This window comes from Chanodichthys erythropterus, chromosome 10 (assembly GCF_024489055.1).
Source record: "Chanodichthys erythropterus isolate Z2021 chromosome 10, ASM2448905v1, whole genome shotgun sequence".
Classification (NCBI taxonomy): domain Eukaryota; kingdom Metazoa; phylum Chordata; class Actinopteri; order Cypriniformes; family Xenocyprididae; genus Chanodichthys; species Chanodichthys erythropterus.
This window is the reverse complement of record NC_090230.1, coordinates 27,130,232-27,149,529: the sequence shown is the minus strand read 5'-3', so window position 1 is coordinate 27,149,529 and position 19,298 is coordinate 27,130,232. Positions and strand designations below refer to the sequence as shown.

The following is a 19,298-nucleotide window of genomic DNA, read 5'->3' as shown; positions in this document are numbered from 1 at the left end:
AAGACATCGTTAAAATAGTCCAAGTGTTTTGGTGCTCGGTCCGATCCACTTTAAACAACATTTCTCAGTAATCACTTATTGTACCTTTAAATAATTATTTATTACATTCTGACCTATTTGACCACGTATTTATTGATTAAAAATTGTCTATTAACAATAAATAATAATTTACTAGTACTCACCATGTTGGACATCTTTACACCATCACTTTTAATCAGGGTTATCTTAGGCAAAACAAAACACAAATATTGACTTCATTCAACAATTTCTTCTCTTCTATGTCAGTCTCCTACACAGTTGACGTACACACAGTGCAGCATTTCCGGGTTCTATGTCAGAATGCTGGGTCATATTGAACTTTATTGCTGTATTAAGCAATACAAAAAGTATTGAATGAAAACGTCTCTGAAACGTCTTTGTCGAAGTGTTTTGGTGCTTGGTCCGATCCACTTTAAACAGCGTTTCTCAGAAATCACTTATTGTACATTTAAATAATTATTTATTACATTTTGACCTATTTGACCACATATTTATTGATTAAAAATAGTCTACAAACAATAAATAATAATTTACTAGTACTCACCATGTTGGATGGGAAAAAAAGACATTTCTGATGACACTTTACACCATCACTTTTAAGCAGGGTTATCTTAGGCGCTTTTTCACTGGCTGGAACGACTCGGAATTGGAAATTGGAAAAGCGCCAGTAGTTAACTGAAACTAAAACCTAAAATGTTATTAGAAAAATTGAAGCTCAAAGTATACTTAATTTTTTATGCGTATGCTAGCGCACAAAAATCGGGCAGCACGCGGTCTGGTGACAAAATTTGCGTCACACGTACTAAAACGCATAAAAAATATACTTTGGGCTTTAAGATGGACCTACCAACAGATGATTAATTAAAAAAAACGTTTGGTTAAAAATCACCAAAGTTACAGAATAATAATTTTTGCAATTATTTTTGTAATACAAATTATAAATCAAGAGTGCTAGTTTATCAGTTGTTCTGGGCTGCACTCATAACAGTGATAAAGGTTACTGTTGTCTGAAGTGTAGACAAGCTTTTTTCTTTCAACAAATGTCATGTTTTGCAAATGCATTTTCTAATTGATAAGCGATTTTGTTTATTCTATATTCTCTAAACAGGCCGGAATGAAGAAGACCAGCAATTATGGAAGACTAAAAAATGCACAAATGTTTTATTGTAGCTATTGTGACATTGTGACACACTCGCAATGTTTTATGAGTGCCATTTATACACAACCTATCACAATGTTCATACTTGTGATTTTATATGCCATTTCTTTTTTACCATTTGTCTCTCTTTTTTTCATTAGCAAACCAGCCAATCAGGTACTAAATTTGACAACTTGAGTATAATGCCACCTGCTCATTAAATATTATTTGCTATATATTAAATTAAATGTATATATAACTTAAGCCAGCTTGTCTATTCTTTGGCTCATAGATGTTAGTAGAAATTTGACAACCAGAACAAACTCAACATTTTTACTCTGTAACAGGATAGATTTAAGTAGACACCTGACATAATGAACAAAGTGTTTTCCTAACTTAAGGTGTTTGTTGCAACTGGCTGCAGCTTAACCCATTCGAACAGATTTAACATTTAATCATATGTTTTGTGACAGTAAAATATGTTTTACAAAGAGACCATATCAGTGCTGGTTTTACTGTCTGTCAGTCGTCTCAGTTTGTCTTGTCTTCAGAAGTTTTCCCTTTGGGCACCCGGAAACGTGCCTTCTTGGAGTAAAGTAGATTCCTGCTGAACAGCAGTGGGATGTTTCCCAAGTACAGGAAGAGCGCAAGACTCATGCCTGGAAAATACATGATGTAATTCTTTAAACAGTACAATTCTATACATTGACTTAAACTTTGGATGTATTATTTGAATACTTGGCATTAATGAATATTTCTGACATTTACAAGGACTTACCAATAAGAGGCCCGAGCCAGAAGACGAGAGAATATGTTAAGAAAGTGTGTCCAGGACAGGTGAATGTTAGCGCATAAGCGAGGGATGGATTCACATATCCAGATGTGTAGTTGTTTCCTAGTGCAACAGAGAAATTTGTGAGGATGAAGGCATTAAAAATAATACTTCAACACATAATTGCCAATGAAGTGTGATGATGTTCTCCAGAATAACAAAGTGCAGCCCTTACAGGAGATAACTTTAGTTTGCATTTCAAAAAATGCTATTTATTTTGTATGTTATTAAGTTCATGTACATGCTAGTGTACCCCTAAATAAATGCATTTGAAATCTACAATCCTTATAAAGTCATTATTTAAATTGTATTTTATGTATATACTTTTTGAATGCTGCAATCCTTATCTAATATATGCATTTAAATTGCAGTCATTGATATATGCACTTGAAATCTACGATTTTGAATGTATTATATTCATTTGAAACCTACAATATTTAAACTTAATAGGTGCATTTGAAATACATAATCCTTATTCAATATATGCATTTGAAGTGCATAATCCTTACTTAATGCATTTTAAATCTACAATCCTTGTTTAAAATATGCGTTTTAATTAGTAATTATTCTATATATATTTGAAATCTAAAATTCTTTATTTTATATATGCATTTGAAATCTACAATTTTTAATAAATGCATTTGAAATTTACAATTTATAATATATACATTTTAAAGGTACAATCTTTATGTAAAACATGCACATTCAATTTTTTAATCTACAATTTTTAATTTAGTTTAATATATGCATTTTTAAATCTACAATTTGTAGTTAATGTATTCACTTTAAATGTAAACTTCATTCTGCCAATCACTGTCCACAGCAGACCCACCTGCATAGGCGATGAACGTCAGCAGCACAGCGAATATGGGAATCCTCAGCAGCTGTGACCGGTTCTTCAGGGCGAGGTAAACCAGGTGAAAGGTCATGGCGCCGAGGGCTTCAGCGAACACTCCCTGTAGTGGCGAGACCCGCAGCGACGTACTGCACTCGGCCATCATCAGATTCTTGATCATGTGCATGTCGGTCAGCTCCATCTCCCAGTACTTACCGGCAACTACGAGCGCAAAGTATGCACCGAGTAACTGCGCGGCGACACTGAGGACGCCTGCCACGGCGCTGATGTCCTTCTGGAGGAGATCCATTAAAGTCACTGATGGATTTCCGCTTACGCCTTGCATGACGATAGCATGAACGGTGATGGATAGGAAAAGCATAGTGATGGCCACATCGGGCCCAAGCGCACCGGCCCACTGACCGACCTCCGCAATGGTGTCCACTTCAAGCCTACAGGCGGCGAGTGCAAAGGCGGCGATGAACTCTGTCAGGAAAGTCCATCGCGGCCTCCATCGGGCGAACAGCACCCTTCCGACCGCACTTACACCTACTATAGTTAAGAAGTAGCCCAGCGAGGCATTAAGCCCTGACATGATGTTCAAACGGTGTAGTGCACAGCTAGCTGTGCTGAACAGAAAGAAAGATATGAGCTGACCAACACTGTATTTGCTCAAAGCATGTGATAACGTGGCACACGGAGATGCCGTGTTCTTATCAAAGGGGTTTTTTGACACAAACCTTAGGCCAAAAAAACACACTGACCTATTCAAGGCCACCTTTCAAAGTGGCCATTCTCCTTGGCTCCCTCTAGTGGAAGAGCATGGATCTCATTGTTTAAACTGGTCTATTGTTGCTCAATCATGTTTGCACAAACTAGCTTTTGGGATTGTAGTAGATACACAAACAAACATATCAAGTACAACTGTTACTGAAATGTAAACTCAGCCTTACCTGATGAGTTGGAAAAACAGCACCTCGTGTAACATAATGAGCAACTGCACACATGCACATCAAGCCTCGTTGGCGCAGTAGGCAGCGCGTCAGTCTCATAATCTGAAGGTCGTGAGTTCGAGCCTCACACGGGGCAAAATTTTTCATTTTGCACGAGCAATGACATTTATTAATGTTATTTAATGTTCCGGTCAATGGAAACTTACTAGAGTGAAATTCAGACATTTCTACTTAAGCATTGGGATTTTTTTATACCAAGATTACTGATAAACACTGCCACCTAGTGGGTCTCTTACCTAAAACCATCAGCAAAAAAGCAAAAAAAAACATTTGTTACTTGAAATAAAAAAATAATATAAAACTTATTTTATTTCAGCTAGGTGCCAAGGCAACATTTCTCAAAATTGTAAATAATTCATTCAATTCAAATATCGAAAAAATGTCTAAAAGTGAAATTAAAATTCAAATCAAAATATTAATAAAAACTATAATGGTACATGAATTAAACTAAAATAACAAAAAAAATAAGGATTAATAAATATATATTTTATATATATATATATATATATATATATATATATATATATATATATATATATATATATATATATATATATATATATATATATATATATATATATATAAAATTATATAAATGACAAAAACACACAACAAAATTACCTAACCTGAACTAAAATTAAAATGGAAAATATAATATCTATATATAAATGATGTAAAAAAAATTGCTCATTATTAGTTCATGTTCAGCTAATGCATTAATTAATGTTAACAAATAAGACCTTTTAGTGTTACCGAATTTCCATTTCCTCGGTGCCAGCAAAATCACACATAACCAGTTAAAATATTCCTCTTATTGTGAATGAGAATTTCGAAGCTAAAATATGAATAAAATGGTCGCAGAGACAAAAGCATTGGCCCGTACGGGGATCGAACCCGCGACCTTGGCGTTATTAGCACCACGCTCTAACCAACTGAGCTAACCGGCCTGGGAGAGCAAGCTAAGAATTCGGTGTTTAAAAATAACACAATAGTGCTGATTTTAACTACTCATACCCAAATTGTTTTTGAAAAAGTAGTATTTTGTCTTTAAAGTCAGTAAAACAACAAAATGGGACATTCAAGATCCTTGAAAAATAAGTCAAGTAAAAGAGTAGCAAAGATCTTTTTCTTTTCTTAAATAAAATGATCTACAAGTGAGATTTTGTCTATTTTAAGAATTAAACAATTTGTTATTTGGCGGTGATCGTAGGTTTACATCTACAAAGGAGAGTCTAAAAATGAAAGTTCTCCAGTTAATACACGTGGAGAAAAAAGTGACTTCTCCCCGTCGGGGAATCGAACCCCGGTCTCCCGCGTGACAGGCGGGGATACTTACCACTATACTAACGAGGAGTGATGGTCTGTGTATCACAATGCCCATTTGCTTCATACAACGCTTGATATTAACAAAACAGCAAACAGGTTTAGTAGTATTGCAGTGACAACATAACACTGTTTTAACTCAAATCTTACCTTGAACACTTCTTAATTTGAGGTCTCCTGATGAATCTCTTACATTGAAGCACTCCTTATTTCTAAACAAAAAATAAAATGAAATTTAAATAAACTGAAATGTGTTTAAATGTTTTTATTTAAAATAGGCAGATAAAATCTGACTTGGCCACAATATCATAATTTGCACACAGTAATGCTTTCCCTCCTTTAAACTGACATAAATTTCCATACTAATATCGCCCCTCATGCTAGCCAGCTTTACTGTATACTGTAACAAGCCTACATACTGGCACACTAAAAAGCTTAATCTGGACTCTGTTTTTAAGTCATAACACTACACGCTTAAACAAAATAAAAGCACTCGTTTTTATGTGTGTAAAAGATGTTCAAAAGGAGCTACTGCATTGGCCGGGAATCGAACCCGGGCCTCCCGCGTGGCAGGCGAGAATTCTACCACTGAACCACCAATGCTCGCATGAAAGCATCTTTCGCTCGGAGCGTTTTGTGTTGTCCAGTATCAGTACTGCATTACAAGTAAGCATGTGCATTAAGCATTTACTCATCACTATAAATCTCAGCAGTACACGGTTACACAAAAGGACTAACCCCAAAAATACTCACCTCCAACAGACGTCTCAATGTCCCAACAGGCTGCTTCCCCTTTGAGAAGAGAAATAATACATGAAAAACTTAGAAATAGCATTATGTGCCTACTGACTTTAAACAATGGTGTCCCAAACCTATAAACAGTTGTTAAAACTGTTAAGAAAAACTAAAGTCAATCTATCTTTACAGAGAAACGTTTATGGACTGAATTTGGTATTAATCAACCATTAGGTGGCGCTCCAAACCAAAGGTTTATATGCTACAGTCTACTTCTAATGCTTATTATACTAACTATTGGATTAAGGTTGTTATTATTATACTTTGATCTCACATTAAATGACAACAGTGAGTATTTTTTTACTTAATGTGAATGGCTTTCACAAACAGACCAAACGTTTGACAGCTATAAACATCTTTCAGTTCTTAACTGAGATCAATATTTGCAATTTGATCAACTGAGCAAAATTAAACTTTACTTAAACATGTGTAACAATGCCAATTATCCAAGAAAATCTGCTGTAATAATAAAAAAAGGGCAAAATAAAACATTTAATAGAAGAAAACACGTTATTTACGATGATAGCTGCACTTTGGCTGCTCTTACAGGCTTGGAATAATACTAATAAGTTTAAAACCCATAAAGAAAAACAAAATAAAAGAACAACAAAAACAAAAGAAATAGAGATTCGTGGTTATTTCACTAGTTGAAGGTGGGCCTAATGGGAGAACTTGCTTTGAGATTGATCTATCTAACGACAATCTTAATCATGAAACGTGTAATAAAGTATATTCAATCTGATCTGTCGAGCAGTCACAAGAAATCTTAATGAAATAAACAATTACATTTACATCAAGAGCTCATTAAAGGATACTAAATAATTATATTCAAAATAAGTCACGAGGCACGACCATGTTTAAACAGGCCATCTTTTGCCTACGCACCATCGCTTTAAAACAAAACTGAATGACGTTTTTTTTTTTTTTATTAAATGAAGATGAATAGCAACCTTTGTCTTACAGAAACCCCTTTAACTACCGTAGCTAATAAGAAAACTTTGCCACTTTAGTTTTCGAACAAATGTAAACATTTTCAGGTACTCACCAAGCCGCCCGTGTTATTCATATATTTTTCATCTCAAACTAAATGCAGATTTCGACGACCAATTACTTAAATAACCTTATTGTTCCGTTCAGGAGTCAATTCGAGATAAGAATGGACAACTTTATACAGAAATAATCGATGATTTTCATCTTCGCCAGTCGTCGTGATGATGCTGCTGGTGGCCCTGACTGCGCGTGCGACCGTTGACGTTTGTATTTTTGTGGCGGGAAAGAAATTTAAATTGAACAGTAGCGCCAACAAAATCAACCCAGATTTACTTTTTTTGTATATAATACTACTTGACTTTTTATTTTATTATTTCTTGCAAGTGTAAAATGGATATTAAAAGTAACATGAAAATGTAAAATGGATATTAAAAAACACGTGACCTAAAGGCATTGAATATTAACAAATATAGTCATTTAGTACCTTTTCATGACCCTATCATGTTTTAATAAATTGATAAAATATAATATTCATGTATATGAAAATCATATTTTTTTATTAATAAGTGAATTAAAAATGTTTTTGTTTAGAGCAGATGTTTTTAACTAACAAAAGTCCCTTCATGTTATCAACTTCCAGAAAGTTTAGTAATTTTATGATGGGAAAACAACAGCACAAACATGAAGTATTGATTTTATCAACTTCCTTATGATGTGTGATATTAGTTTGTCCCACTAGCCCACACCCTGTTAGTTGAAATTACAGATATCAATATATCAAATTCAAAGAAAAGTCAACGTAAACATTTTTTAAATATATATATATATAAAAAAAGGTAAAAATAGCTTCAAGTTGACATTCCCCATGAAAATGAACTAATGAATTAACATATCCCTGAAAGGCAACTAAGCCTCTTTAAAGAAAAAAATCCTTAAATTTAAACACATGCAAGGATATTAATTTAGTAGTACAAGTTAGAGAGCTCAAATGGTTTTGTATAACAGGAATGACCATGTTAACTCATGACGAGGTTTAAACAGACTGTAAAAGTGCCCTAGAGAGAGTTTATTCTAATCTCAAGTTTCAAGTCCTCTTTTAATGAAGAACAAGAGATGTACACAATGTTGCAATGACTGTATTGATCACAGAATCTGCAGGAATCCGGCTTTTACTTGCAAAACAAGTGACTGAAAAGCATAAAAATAGTTATCAATTCTTACATCATGACTTATCGACAACTGCATTTACTTCATAATAAACTGTTAGTTACTAAAACATCAAGAAAAGTGTTCATGTACACAAACATACACATCTAATCTACGTGTCCTGCTTTTGGTTAACTACAACTGAAATGCTACGCTTCTTCGAAGTACGTCATATACACATTTCATCACATGAAAGTTTCGTCTCAGGTTAGAGGAAGTTCAATGGCAAAAATCTGCCTTAGACAAAGTATAAAGGTGTTTGCTGGAATAACAACAAAGGCACAAGTGACTACAAAAATCATTCACTGCTCGCAGTTGGTGTGTATCAGTAAGGTGCTCTTCCCTTCAGGTCAAGAACAGGAGTAGGCTACACAGTTTTCAGTCATGATTCTGGCTACAGAAAGACTAACAAAAGGTCTCCAGCTGGATCTGAAATCACCATAATTGACTTTGGTCATCAATTATGGAGCATACGAGGTCTACAGAAGCCAAAGAGTGGAAGAGTTCATACATAAAACACAGACAAAGTCCCACAAGAATCTAATGAGTGCATGAGGACAAGGAGGACATCTAATTGCCCTCAATACCACAGCGGCCAATACAGGTTTAAAAACAGGCAAAGACCCAAATGAAATGCTTGGAGTTTTGTTTTGGCAACATTGATATGTTGTTGACACACTGGTAAAAACACCTGGCACAGAGTTCGAGAGTGTTCAGCAGTCCGCTGCGTTCGCGGGCACAGCTCGTTCGGAGCGGGAGGCTAGCGGTTGTTCTTCATGGCGTCCTTGGCAGCCAAAATGAGAGGAGTGAGACTCGAGAGAGGTTTGGCCAACTTCAGGAAGGGATGCTGAAGACAACATCAGGTTTGATCAATGAACAAGTTCACACAAGTCATGCTATTCCTTAATCTCTAGTACTAGTTGCTGACTGGTTTACCTGCAAAAGCTCTTTGCTTCCACCCCTCTTTTCCACATCCATTTCCAGACAGCGACTTAGGAAGTCTCGGAAGATGGGCGACAACTTTTCAGGACTCTGCAACTCTGGAGTCCCATTGGTGGCAATCAGGTAGAGCGCCTGAGGAAGAAAGAGTTCAAGATTTCAGACGCTGTAAGTCGCAAATTGGCAATTAAAATTGAACTCGTTGGAGAATCGATAACACCAACATACCCTCAGTGGATTCTCATTGAGGTACGGTGGTTCTCCTTCCACCATCTCGATGGCCATGATGCCCAGGGACCAGATGTCGACTTTGGGTCCGTAGGCTTTGCGCGTCACGACCTCCGGAGCCATCCAATATGGCGTGCCCACCATAGTGCTCCTCTTACTCTGTTCAGGAGTGATCTGGGCACAAAATCCAAAGTCCGCTGCGAAGGAGACAAAATCACGTTAGAGACATTTCTAGACCTGGTTTGTGTAATTTCATTGATGACTTTAGGACTTGAGCAAAATCCATTCATTCCAATAGGAAATCAATGCAATCAGGAGTTTCATGTGAGGGAAACACAGATTTTGTTCATGTTCAAGTTGATACACAAATTTGCAGTGCTAAATAACAGAAAGCTGATTGGTTTGAAAATGTCTTCAGTGTAAGCAGTGCTTAATACATCTCTAAGCTATTGACCTTTTTTTTTGCACGCAAATTTGACTGTACTATTAGATGAATCTTATAGACCTCAGTACTCAGTCTCAGTAGATGCCATATTTGACGCCAATGACAACAAGGATGTGATGGATTGAAGGACAGCTTGTTTAGTAAGTAATACGGTTGCATCATTTGGTGTTGCTGATCAATCAAGATGGTGCAACACCGAAAATACCTCATTCCAAAACAATTCCAATGGACTTGGGGAAACTAGATGCACCCCAAGACCACAAGAGATACACTATTGGCCCCATTTATGAAACAAGAGCAAATTGTTCAGAAAACCTGAAGTATGTAAATTAAATGGGACAATTGACAAAAATATTGGGTCTCATTCATGAAACATTCGTAAATATACGAGTAAATATGCGAGTGATTTGCGCGTAAAGAGACTTTCCCGAAAACTCTCCTCCTGATTCACAAATACTTCGTAAACGTCAGAAGTGATAGTGAAATGTGTGTGTGTTAATGAATTCCAATCAGTCGTAAATGGGACGCGCGTGCACGCTCATTCTCAATTACCATAAATCCCGCCCATTAAATCCGACTGACAACTATATATGGGCATCATATTATGACACCAAACGAAGGATTTTGGACATTTTATAGGAAACAATTTCCATAACAAATAAGGGGCCATTAGTTTGCCCAACCATATTGAAATCTATCCATTATTTGATTAAAGTGCTCCATTTGCAGATGCTATTACTGGCTCTCACAATAAAAGTAAAAAGAAAAAACGTATGTAATTACTGTATATAATATTTTTTCAAAATGCTGTGTAAATATGTACCTTAAGGTGAATTAAAATGCAGCCTTATTAATGAGCAAAACGTTCGGATGTTAAACGCACTATTTACGCGTGGCTGGGAGCAGGTGTAGATTTCTTTCGTACCAACTAACATTTGGAAAATACGAACATTTTAATGAATCCGAAAATTTACGCCAGAACCACTTTACACACGATTTACACAAAAATTCGTTCTGCTCGTGTTTCATGAATGAGACCCCTTGTTTCATAACCAACTTATAAACAGAAGTTTGTTTTGCTTGTTTCATGATTAAGGCCCACTCACAGTTTTGCCTTCACTGGAGTCTAAATGCCATCTACCTTGACTAAAGTCAATTATTGATTTTATTTTGGGCTAGTTTGATTCACACTGCATGTCTAGGGTTTGCAGTTTCTTTAGCAGCTTGCTGTGAAAAGTAGAGCCAAAACTAGGTGACTATAAAGCAAACCAAACATGACGCTTTATGCATCTAGGAGAACCAGGTGTGAAGGCACCACAATCAAACTCTTTGTTCTGTGATCTAACTGAGCTTCATGCTTAAAGCAAAGTCTGTTTTTACTCGTAAAAAGTGCTAGTGTGCAGAACCAAGAACATACTGAGCTTGACAGAACCATCCATTCCTAGAAGCACGTTGTCACTCTTGATGTCTCGATGAATGACCTGATTAGCGTGCAGAAACTCCAGTGCCTGCAAACACTGTAAGATAACAGACAAGAGGAAGTTCATTAGTTAAGCGACTTGGTTATTTCCTGTTAACACATACTAGGCTTAATTTAGAGCAAAGTTCAGTTGTGCATTAATCAGGGTTTCCCCCTAAAAAAAAAAAAAAAATTATATATATATATATATATTTTTAACGCACCTCTCGGCACACAGCGGCAATCTGAGCCTCGTCCATGCATGTCTCGGTTACGACATCTGTGAGCGAGCCGCCAGCCAAGTACTCCATCACTACGAACAGCTCCTCACCCACCAGAAAACTGTAGCAGAGACACAATTAACACTCTTGAAACTTCATGGCTGTTTCCATCCAAAGTTACGAATTTAATTTGTGCAAAAAAACTGAAATATTGCATAAAACGTTCGCGAATAAAGCACTGTTTCCATCCCATGTGTTCAAAATGGTCACTCTTTGGGAAACTGGTGTAAAGTATCAATAATAAAAATGGAAGTTTCTGTGGCTCATTTTCCCCACATAATACATTACGCATTAACAATAATGTTTCCTACATAATAAATTAAACAATTAGAAATGCAGTTATTCAATTATATGATCTGTTGAGGTAAAAGACACTAAAGTATTTGTCACGCATGAAGGAATTTAGAAAATAGGGGCGTGACGAGCTTTTGTGCCACAAGATCTCGCGATATTAAAATGGGACCGATTTTTCCAAGATGTAATATCAGTCTCTGGTGTCTCCAGAATGAAGTTTCAGCTCAAAATCCCCCACAGATCATTTATTATAGCTTGTCAAATTTGCCCCTATTTGGGTGTGAGCAAAAACACGCCATTTTTGTGTGTGTCCCTTTAAATGCAAATGAGCTCCACTTTCCAGAAGAGGGTGGAGCTTTAATAGCTCAACAACAACAAAGCTGGAGAATCTCACGCAGCCAAAATGAGGAAAGTGTTCAGCCTTACATTGTTCAAACCGGAGTCGACACTGATGGAGAGACTCAGGAAGAAGTTACAACTTTTAGACGTTTCTGAATGGTTCGTGAATTTTTTCGTACATAATAAATTACGCAATAGCATAATAATAATAAAATAAAAAAAAAAAACACGTCATCAAATACTGTCATGTTATCTAGCATTCAGGCATTTCAGAATAACTAAAACAATATTTGAAATAGTGTGCAATGAGGTCAGTCCGGTTATGTATTCATATGAACCGTTGAAGTAAAAGTTTTTTGTTGCACATAGAGAAAAATACGTTTCCAAAGCAGTTTAAGTGCATGTCTTGTATCAAATAAAAAGGGTTTTTATGCACATTTTAAGCATGTTTTGGCACTTCTGTGCAGCACTTTTTTTAATGCATATCTCAAAATTCACATAAAATCCATTGATTGAAACATAGCTATTGTTAAACAAAAACTTTTCAATTATTACCGTCAACCCAAAACTTTTAGACAGGGACTGGAGGCCAAGTTCAACATTTACCTGTCTAAGAAGTTGACAATGTTTGGATTTTTCAGCTCCTTCATGACGAGAATTTCATTAATGATTAGCTCCTTCTTGGGCTGCTTCTGCAGGTTGATCTGTTTGATGGCCACCTAAAAGACAAAAACACGCTGCGATGACGAGAGTGTGGAAAAACAAAGAAAATCAAATCCATTCCTCTCTTTTGCATTACCTCCTGTCCAGTGGCAACGTCGATGGCGGTGAACACTGTTCCTGAAGCTCTGTGGAAAGACACAGTTATAGATCCTCATCCATCAACATGAACATGCTGTGCAGAATTGTCAGACCTACCCTTGTCCGATCTTCTCGTATCGTGTGTATTTCTTTTTTGGATCTCCAATACTGACGATGGTTCCTGTCGGAGAACGAAGAGAGGACAGGTTTGAGTCTCACAAAAAAGTAAAATTGCACAAAGAACTACATATAAAGTGACGTACTGAGCTTGTCCATGATCTCCTCGTCGGTCATCTTGCCCTTTTTGGGTCTCTGTCGGTCAGTGGCCTTCGACGCGACCTCGCTGTCCGGAGACGTCACGGGGGGAGGGAGGGGGTCGATGACCGATGGTCGAGTGTATACCTGAAATAATTCTAAACGTTAATAAAAACTATAACGGTATCTCAAAGATTAATAATAATAAAATAACACTGGTTTATATAGACTATTTTAGGTGAACTATGAACTCTAATGGCTTATTACGCTCTTGGTGTGTTCTGGTCGGGGTGCGACAACAGGTGGTGGCGCCTCCTCATCATCATCCTCATCATCGTCATCCACTGTTTTGATTGGGGATGAAGGCTCCGGTGTTTTTTTCACAGGCTTAGGTTTTAGGGAAGGAAAGCAGCGTAGTTATGACACGGAAAGAAGCTTGACCTGGTTCGGTCAGCGTTTCTGTTATTCATACCAGGGATGATATAGTTAACTAAAACTAAAATCAAACTAAAAAAAATTTTTGTTGCTTGAAATAACAAACATTAACGTAAAATAAAATAAGTTTAAGTTTATATCAGGGTTATTACAGTTAACTGAAACTAAAACTAAACCCCAAAAAACGTTTCTTAAAATAAATGTTAACAGAGATAAAATATAAAAAAAAACTTAGAGATACTTTATTTCAGCCAGTTGCTAACATGTTTCATTATCATTTAGTTTAACTTAATGTACTTTAACTAAAAAGAAGAACAAACTGAAAAAAAAAAAACTTATAAAAATGACAAAAAAACTAATAAATTACGTTACTTGAAATAAAATAAAGTTTATATCAGGGTTATTATAATGAACTAAAACTAAACCATAAAAAAATACATTTTTGTTGTTTTAAATAAAATAAATGTTAACAGAAACAAAACAATGTAAAAATTTTAGCTAGTTGCCAATATTTCATGATCATTTAGTTTAAATTTTAAGTACTAAAATAACTAAAACTGAAATAAAAATGTATAAAACTAGACTACTTTTTTTTTAAAAAGTAAAAACTTATAAAGATGAAAAAGTTTAATATATATTACTTGAAATAAAATAAACATTAACTTAAAATTAATAAGTTAAATTTATTAACTAAAACTAAACCAGAAAATAATGTTTCTTAAAATAAAATAAACATTAACAGAAAATATTTTTAAAAACTTAAAAATATTTTATTTCAGCCAGTTGCCAACATTTATTATCATATAGTTTAGCTTAATGTACTAAAATAACTAAAACTGACATAAAAACGTATAAAAATTATAGATAATTTTTTTTTTGAAATGCAAAAACTTACTATACATTACTTGAAATGAAATTAACTTAAAATTAATAGGTTAAATGTATTAACAAACAAAAACTAAAAACAAAAAAATGTTGATTTAAATAAAATAACTTAATAAGTTTTAATAAAAATGACAAAAAACACAAAATAACTACAACGAAAACGGAAAATATACCAAATATTGCTCAGTAAGCAATATTTCTCTTACTTGACGTGCTAAAAGAACTAAAACTGGAAAAAAAAGTAAGAACTAATAACAAAAATAACTAAGTTACTAAAACTTTAACACAAAAATAAAAACTAATTATGAAATGAACTAAAACAGCACCTCAACGACTGTAAAATAACATACCGATTGTTCACCAGAGGGAAATCCGTCCTTCTCTGTAGATAAAGAAGAGAAAAGCGGTCAGTACGACGTGACACTAACATCAGCATCAAACACTCGAGCTCCAGCAGACCTGAGGAGAAGCTGAGGTACTTCTGCCGGCCGTTGCCCGTGGAGTCGTAGAACTTGAGGACGTCGAGAACGGCCTGCGGGTTCTTCTTCTGCTCAGACTTGGTGATGTTGGAGGTCTGCAGTAATCTGGCCCACTGCTCCGGCATTCCCTGTGGGAAAATAACACACCATCTCCAATGTCTGTAACGGTGCATAGCTATATTTATCAGAACGCTGCTTTCTAGAGTTAATTTTTCTAGCTGACTAATGAGTTTATGGTCACTGAATATGTTTTTCTGAGGTAAATGTGACGTCACGTGACATTGAAGCTGTTTTATTGACGTATTTCCGAGGTTGAAGCACTGATTGAGCGATTACACGAGACATGATACGGATTTCAGTAAGTTGTACTGTATATTTTAACATACCTTCAGATGTTCATGTTTATTTCGCTGTAACTGGTATTAAAGCGGAGGAGAGGATGATCACATGCTTCTCTTTAACTGAGGTGCTAAAGCGATCCGTCACGCCACATTAAACAGCGCCAAAACGGTATTTATTTTTTGAATCTCATAATAAGATGGACGTCATTTGAAATCTGAGACTTTGCTTCATATCAAAAGTAACAAAGATTATTGCGATTTATTGGATGGGAGGCGCTACATATTCTGCTCATTCATCAACTGAAAACAGACAAGACTAATCGATTCTTGGGATTTAAGAATCAATATCGGTTCATAAAAATGAGAATCGATTAAAATCAATATTTTTTACCCAGCCCTACTATATTTATCTGCTTGGTTGGTGTCGTTGTGTGTTTATGTTTCTTTTGCAGGCTGTAAGGATCTTTTCAAATCATTTGGCGTAGTGATACGGGACTGTAATGCGGTCAAAACCTGCCTGGAACTACTTTAGTCGTGCGTTTCCCTGAAAATAACTGCACACCTTAGAACGTTCGTCAACCAATCACATTCGAGCATTCAACAGCCCTGTAAGTATAACTAGTAAAATATAAAAAAATATAATAAATACAATTACTATAATCATTAATTATGCTTTATCTCCTAGTAAAGCACTGATAACAGTATAGATGTTTACCAACCGTAAACTCGCCAGTAACCGCGTCGAATCCCACGTGGATGGTGTGCTCGAAATCTGAGGGCGGCGAGATCTCCGGCCGCTCTTTATCTCGGTCTTTCCTTCGACCTCCTGTCAGGCGACACACACATCAGAGTGAACGAGAGTCACACAGATCAGATCACACGTCTCTGAGATGCAATGCTATTAAAACACCCCAAGCGTGACTCGAGGTGATGCATCTCCTGAGACAACGACATGTACAGTAAGACATGAAACACATCGCTGAGTCAAAGTGAAAGTGCTTAGATTCTATTGCAGATGTGAAAAATGGTTTATGTGAGAGGAAACACTAAAAAATAAGCACACTGCACCCTGGAGAGGTGACAAATAATAAGTCTATCAACTTATTTCCAACATTCAATTAAAAAAAGTCACTTTTTTGCATCTGAGTTACTTTCTCATATTATTTTAGCCCAACAAGCGCGTTTCTGACATATAAATGCAGTTGAGTGAGTGCGATGTGACATGTTTGCATACGCACCCTTCTCGGCTCCAGAGAAGATGGAGATGATCTTGTTGCGCTTGCGCTCCTCCGGCACCGAGGGGAGGGGCTTGGAGCTGTGATTGGCGGCGAGGGCGTGGTCCTTCCCGCCGCCGCTGAAGATCGTGCTGCTCATCCTCACGGGCGGAGCGGGCGGCTTGTCCTCCAGATCCCCATTATCACACATGGTCCGGGAGGAGGAGAAGAGGAAAGAAAGGAGGAGTGGGTTGAGGGGGAACGTTTGCAGGTGGAGATAAAGAAAAGGAGGAGTTAGAGCTGGAAGAGCAGAGGGAAGCACAACGGAGAGATGAGCGACGCACACGCAACAGACACACAAAAACACATTCTGCAGAGCTGCCGTTTTATATGAAATAATAAATAAATATTAAAAGGAATAATAATTTTTTTTATTTTATATAAAGAATATTCAGATGATTTTAGGACCATCAGAATTATTTTACGCGTAGGAAAATAATGTAAAAAAAAATTGCACTCATCATAATAAAAAAAAAAAAAAAAAAATAGATTAATATTAATGGAAAATAATATTTTGCATAAACAATTTTCAGAAGATTTTTAGGACCATCAGTTAATTGTTTATTAATTAACTATTAATTTATGTATTAACTATTTATTAATTAACCATTTTATGCTTGATATTTATGAAAACAAAAGAAAAATTGTAATTATTAATTAATAATTATATAATAATATAGTAATATTATTACTATGTAAAATCAACTTTTAAAAAGCGTTTAATCTATGCAAAATATAATTTATTTATTTAATCAATCAGTTTGCTTAAGAATTAAAACAAATTATATATACTTTTTTAGGTCCATCAGAACTATTTTTAAATAATAATGCCACAATAAATTAATAATTGTCCTAAAAATTAACAATAATTACTATTAAATAATAATAAATGAATATAAACAAGGAAAAAAATAAAACAATTAATGTTCTGCATACAAAATGTTATGTTTATTTACCATGAAAATAATGCCACAATAAATGAACAGTCCTAAAAATTTATAATTATGAATATTAAATAATAATAATATGTAAAACATTTTTTTTTTTAATTTATGAAAAATATAATTTATTTCTTTAATTAGTTTGCTTGAAAATAGTAAATATTAAATGAATAAGAATGAAAACAAATTATACTATGCATAAAGAAACTTTAGGTCCATCAGAACCTTTTTAAATAATAATGCCACAATAAATTAATAATTGTCTTAAAAATGAACAATAATAATAAATGAATATAAATGAGGAAAAAATAAAAATTAATGTTCTGCATACAAAATGTTAGGCTTTTTTATGTTTATTTACCATGAAAATAATGCCACAATTAGTCCTAAAAATTAATAATTATTAACAATAATTACTATTAAATAATAATAAATTAATATAAACGAGGAAAAATATAAAACAATTAAAAAAATTTTAGGAAACCATTTTACCATATTTACTTATTTACCATGAAAATAATGCCACAATAAATTAACAGTCCTAAAAATTACTATTAAATAATAATAATGTTATGTAAAACAATTTTCATTTAAATAAAAGTATAATTTGTTTCTTTAACCAGTTTGCTTAATTATAAAGAAAATAATGAATTCTAACAGTCTAAAATTACTAATAATTATTCTATTAAATAATAACAATGCCAATAATTTTCCAAATAAAACACCATCTTATTTAAATGATTTTTTTTTATTATTATATTTGAATCCCAACAATCCAGAATTCCTCAAACCTTCAGCTCTTTATCAGCACAGTTTAATAATTATATATTGCAGACACACTGGTGTTGTGTTTATGTTCAGACAGGATTTGCCCCAGTAAGCTGAAGCAGCACAGGCAGAGAGAAACCTGATCCAGAAGCAGAAGCTGCTATAAACACACAGACATATGCAGAATATAATAACAGAGTCTGTCTCAAACCCTAGAGCGCTCCCTACACAGACAGCAGCGAGCACCTCACCACAGGGCATTCGCGCGCTCACATCGAGGCCACACATGCTGTCTATGTAGGCAGCACTCCAGGGTTTGAGACGCAGCCAGGGAATCTCGGGTTTTGTCGCGACTCACCTGTGAAACTGCAGTCAAACTTCACTCTGAGCCGCGCGAGCGCGTTAAACAGGAGCTGCTCTGTCCGCGGAGAGGCGCGAGGTCACGCGGGAGCCCCTCTGCTGCTTTCCAGGCTGTTATCTGCTGGATACGGGTGATTTTGTGTAGTTTTTTGTGTTGGTTTGGGGAAGGGGAGGCGCCCAGCAGCGTCTCTTTCTGCCCTCGCCTGCAGCAAACAGCCAGCGACTGCTTCCGGTGCGATGGGATTGTGGGGAGACGACCGACAAAATAAAAGTCAAGCTTCAATTAAATCAGATTTAATGATACTTTTTAATGTTATATAACTAATATATTGCTATTAGGAAGTTTTCCATATTTTTTAGAATTATGTTTATTATAATAATTGATTTATTCGATCAGATGACTTAAAGGATTAGTTCACTTTCAAATTAAAGTTTCCTGATAATTTACTCACCCCCATGTCATCCAAGATATTCATGTCCTTCTTTCTTCAGTCGAAAAGAAATGAAGGTTTTTGATGAAAACATTCCAGGATTATTCTCCTTATAGTGGACTTCAATGGACTCCAAAATGGTTGAAGGTCAAAATTAGTTTCAGTGCAGCTT

At 35.3% G+C, this 19,298-nt stretch overlaps 2 protein-coding genes and 3 non-coding genes across 6 annotated transcripts; all 5 read right to left on the bottom strand.

Annotated features, from left to right (window-relative positions):
* Nucleotides 1-1,170: 1,170 nt before the first annotated feature.
* On the bottom strand, nucleotides 1,171-3,506 carry aqp12 (aquaporin 12). Its single transcript, XM_067398871.1, has 3 exons — nucleotides 2,842-3,506; nucleotides 1,956-2,072; nucleotides 1,171-1,836 (listed from the first exon to the last, which is right to left on the bottom strand). The coding sequence occupies exons 1-3, from the start codon at nucleotides 3,437-3,439 to the stop codon at nucleotides 1,709-1,711; spliced, it is 843 nt and encodes a 280-aa protein (XP_067254972.1). The 5' UTR covers nucleotides 3,440-3,506; the 3' UTR covers nucleotides 1,171-1,708.
* A 1,224-nt stretch (nucleotides 3,507-4,730) lies between these two features.
* On the bottom strand, nucleotides 4,731-4,804 carry trnai-aau (transfer RNA isoleucine (anticodon AAU)). The gene has a single exon. It is a non-coding gene; the product is annotated as a tRNA-Ile (tRNA).
* Nucleotides 4,805-5,138: 334 nt separating this feature from the next.
* On the bottom strand, nucleotides 5,139-5,210 carry trnad-guc (transfer RNA aspartic acid (anticodon GUC)). Its single transcript has one exon. It is a non-coding gene; the product is annotated as a tRNA-Asp (tRNA).
* A 502-nt stretch (nucleotides 5,211-5,712) lies between these two features.
* trnag-gcc (transfer RNA glycine (anticodon GCC)) lies at nucleotides 5,713-5,783 on the bottom strand. The gene has a single exon. It is a non-coding gene; the product is annotated as a tRNA-Gly (tRNA).
* Nucleotides 5,784-8,085: 2,302 nt separating this feature from the next.
* On the bottom strand, nucleotides 8,086-18,903 carry pak2b (p21 protein (Cdc42/Rac)-activated kinase 2b). Of its 2 annotated transcripts, none has more exons than XM_067396846.1 (15): nucleotides 18,694-18,903; nucleotides 16,591-16,866; nucleotides 16,072-16,178; nucleotides 14,992-15,139; nucleotides 14,883-14,914; nucleotides 13,480-13,599; nucleotides 13,221-13,359; nucleotides 13,075-13,138; nucleotides 12,956-13,004; nucleotides 12,763-12,875; nucleotides 11,467-11,584; nucleotides 11,201-11,300; nucleotides 9,339-9,535; nucleotides 9,108-9,245; nucleotides 8,086-9,018 (listed from the first exon to the last, which is right to left on the bottom strand). In XM_067396846.1, exons 2-15 carry the CDS (start codon nucleotides 16,775-16,777, stop codon nucleotides 8,932-8,934), a joined length of 1,599 nt encoding a protein of 532 aa, XP_067252947.1. In that variant the 5' UTR covers nucleotides 16,778-16,866; nucleotides 18,694-18,903; the 3' UTR covers nucleotides 8,086-8,931. The 2 variants fall into 2 exon arrangements, with proteins under 2 accessions (XP_067252947.1, XP_067252948.1); XM_067396847.1 differs by having other exon boundaries at nucleotides 16,591-16,753.
* Between the last annotated feature and the right edge of the window lie 395 nt (nucleotides 18,904-19,298).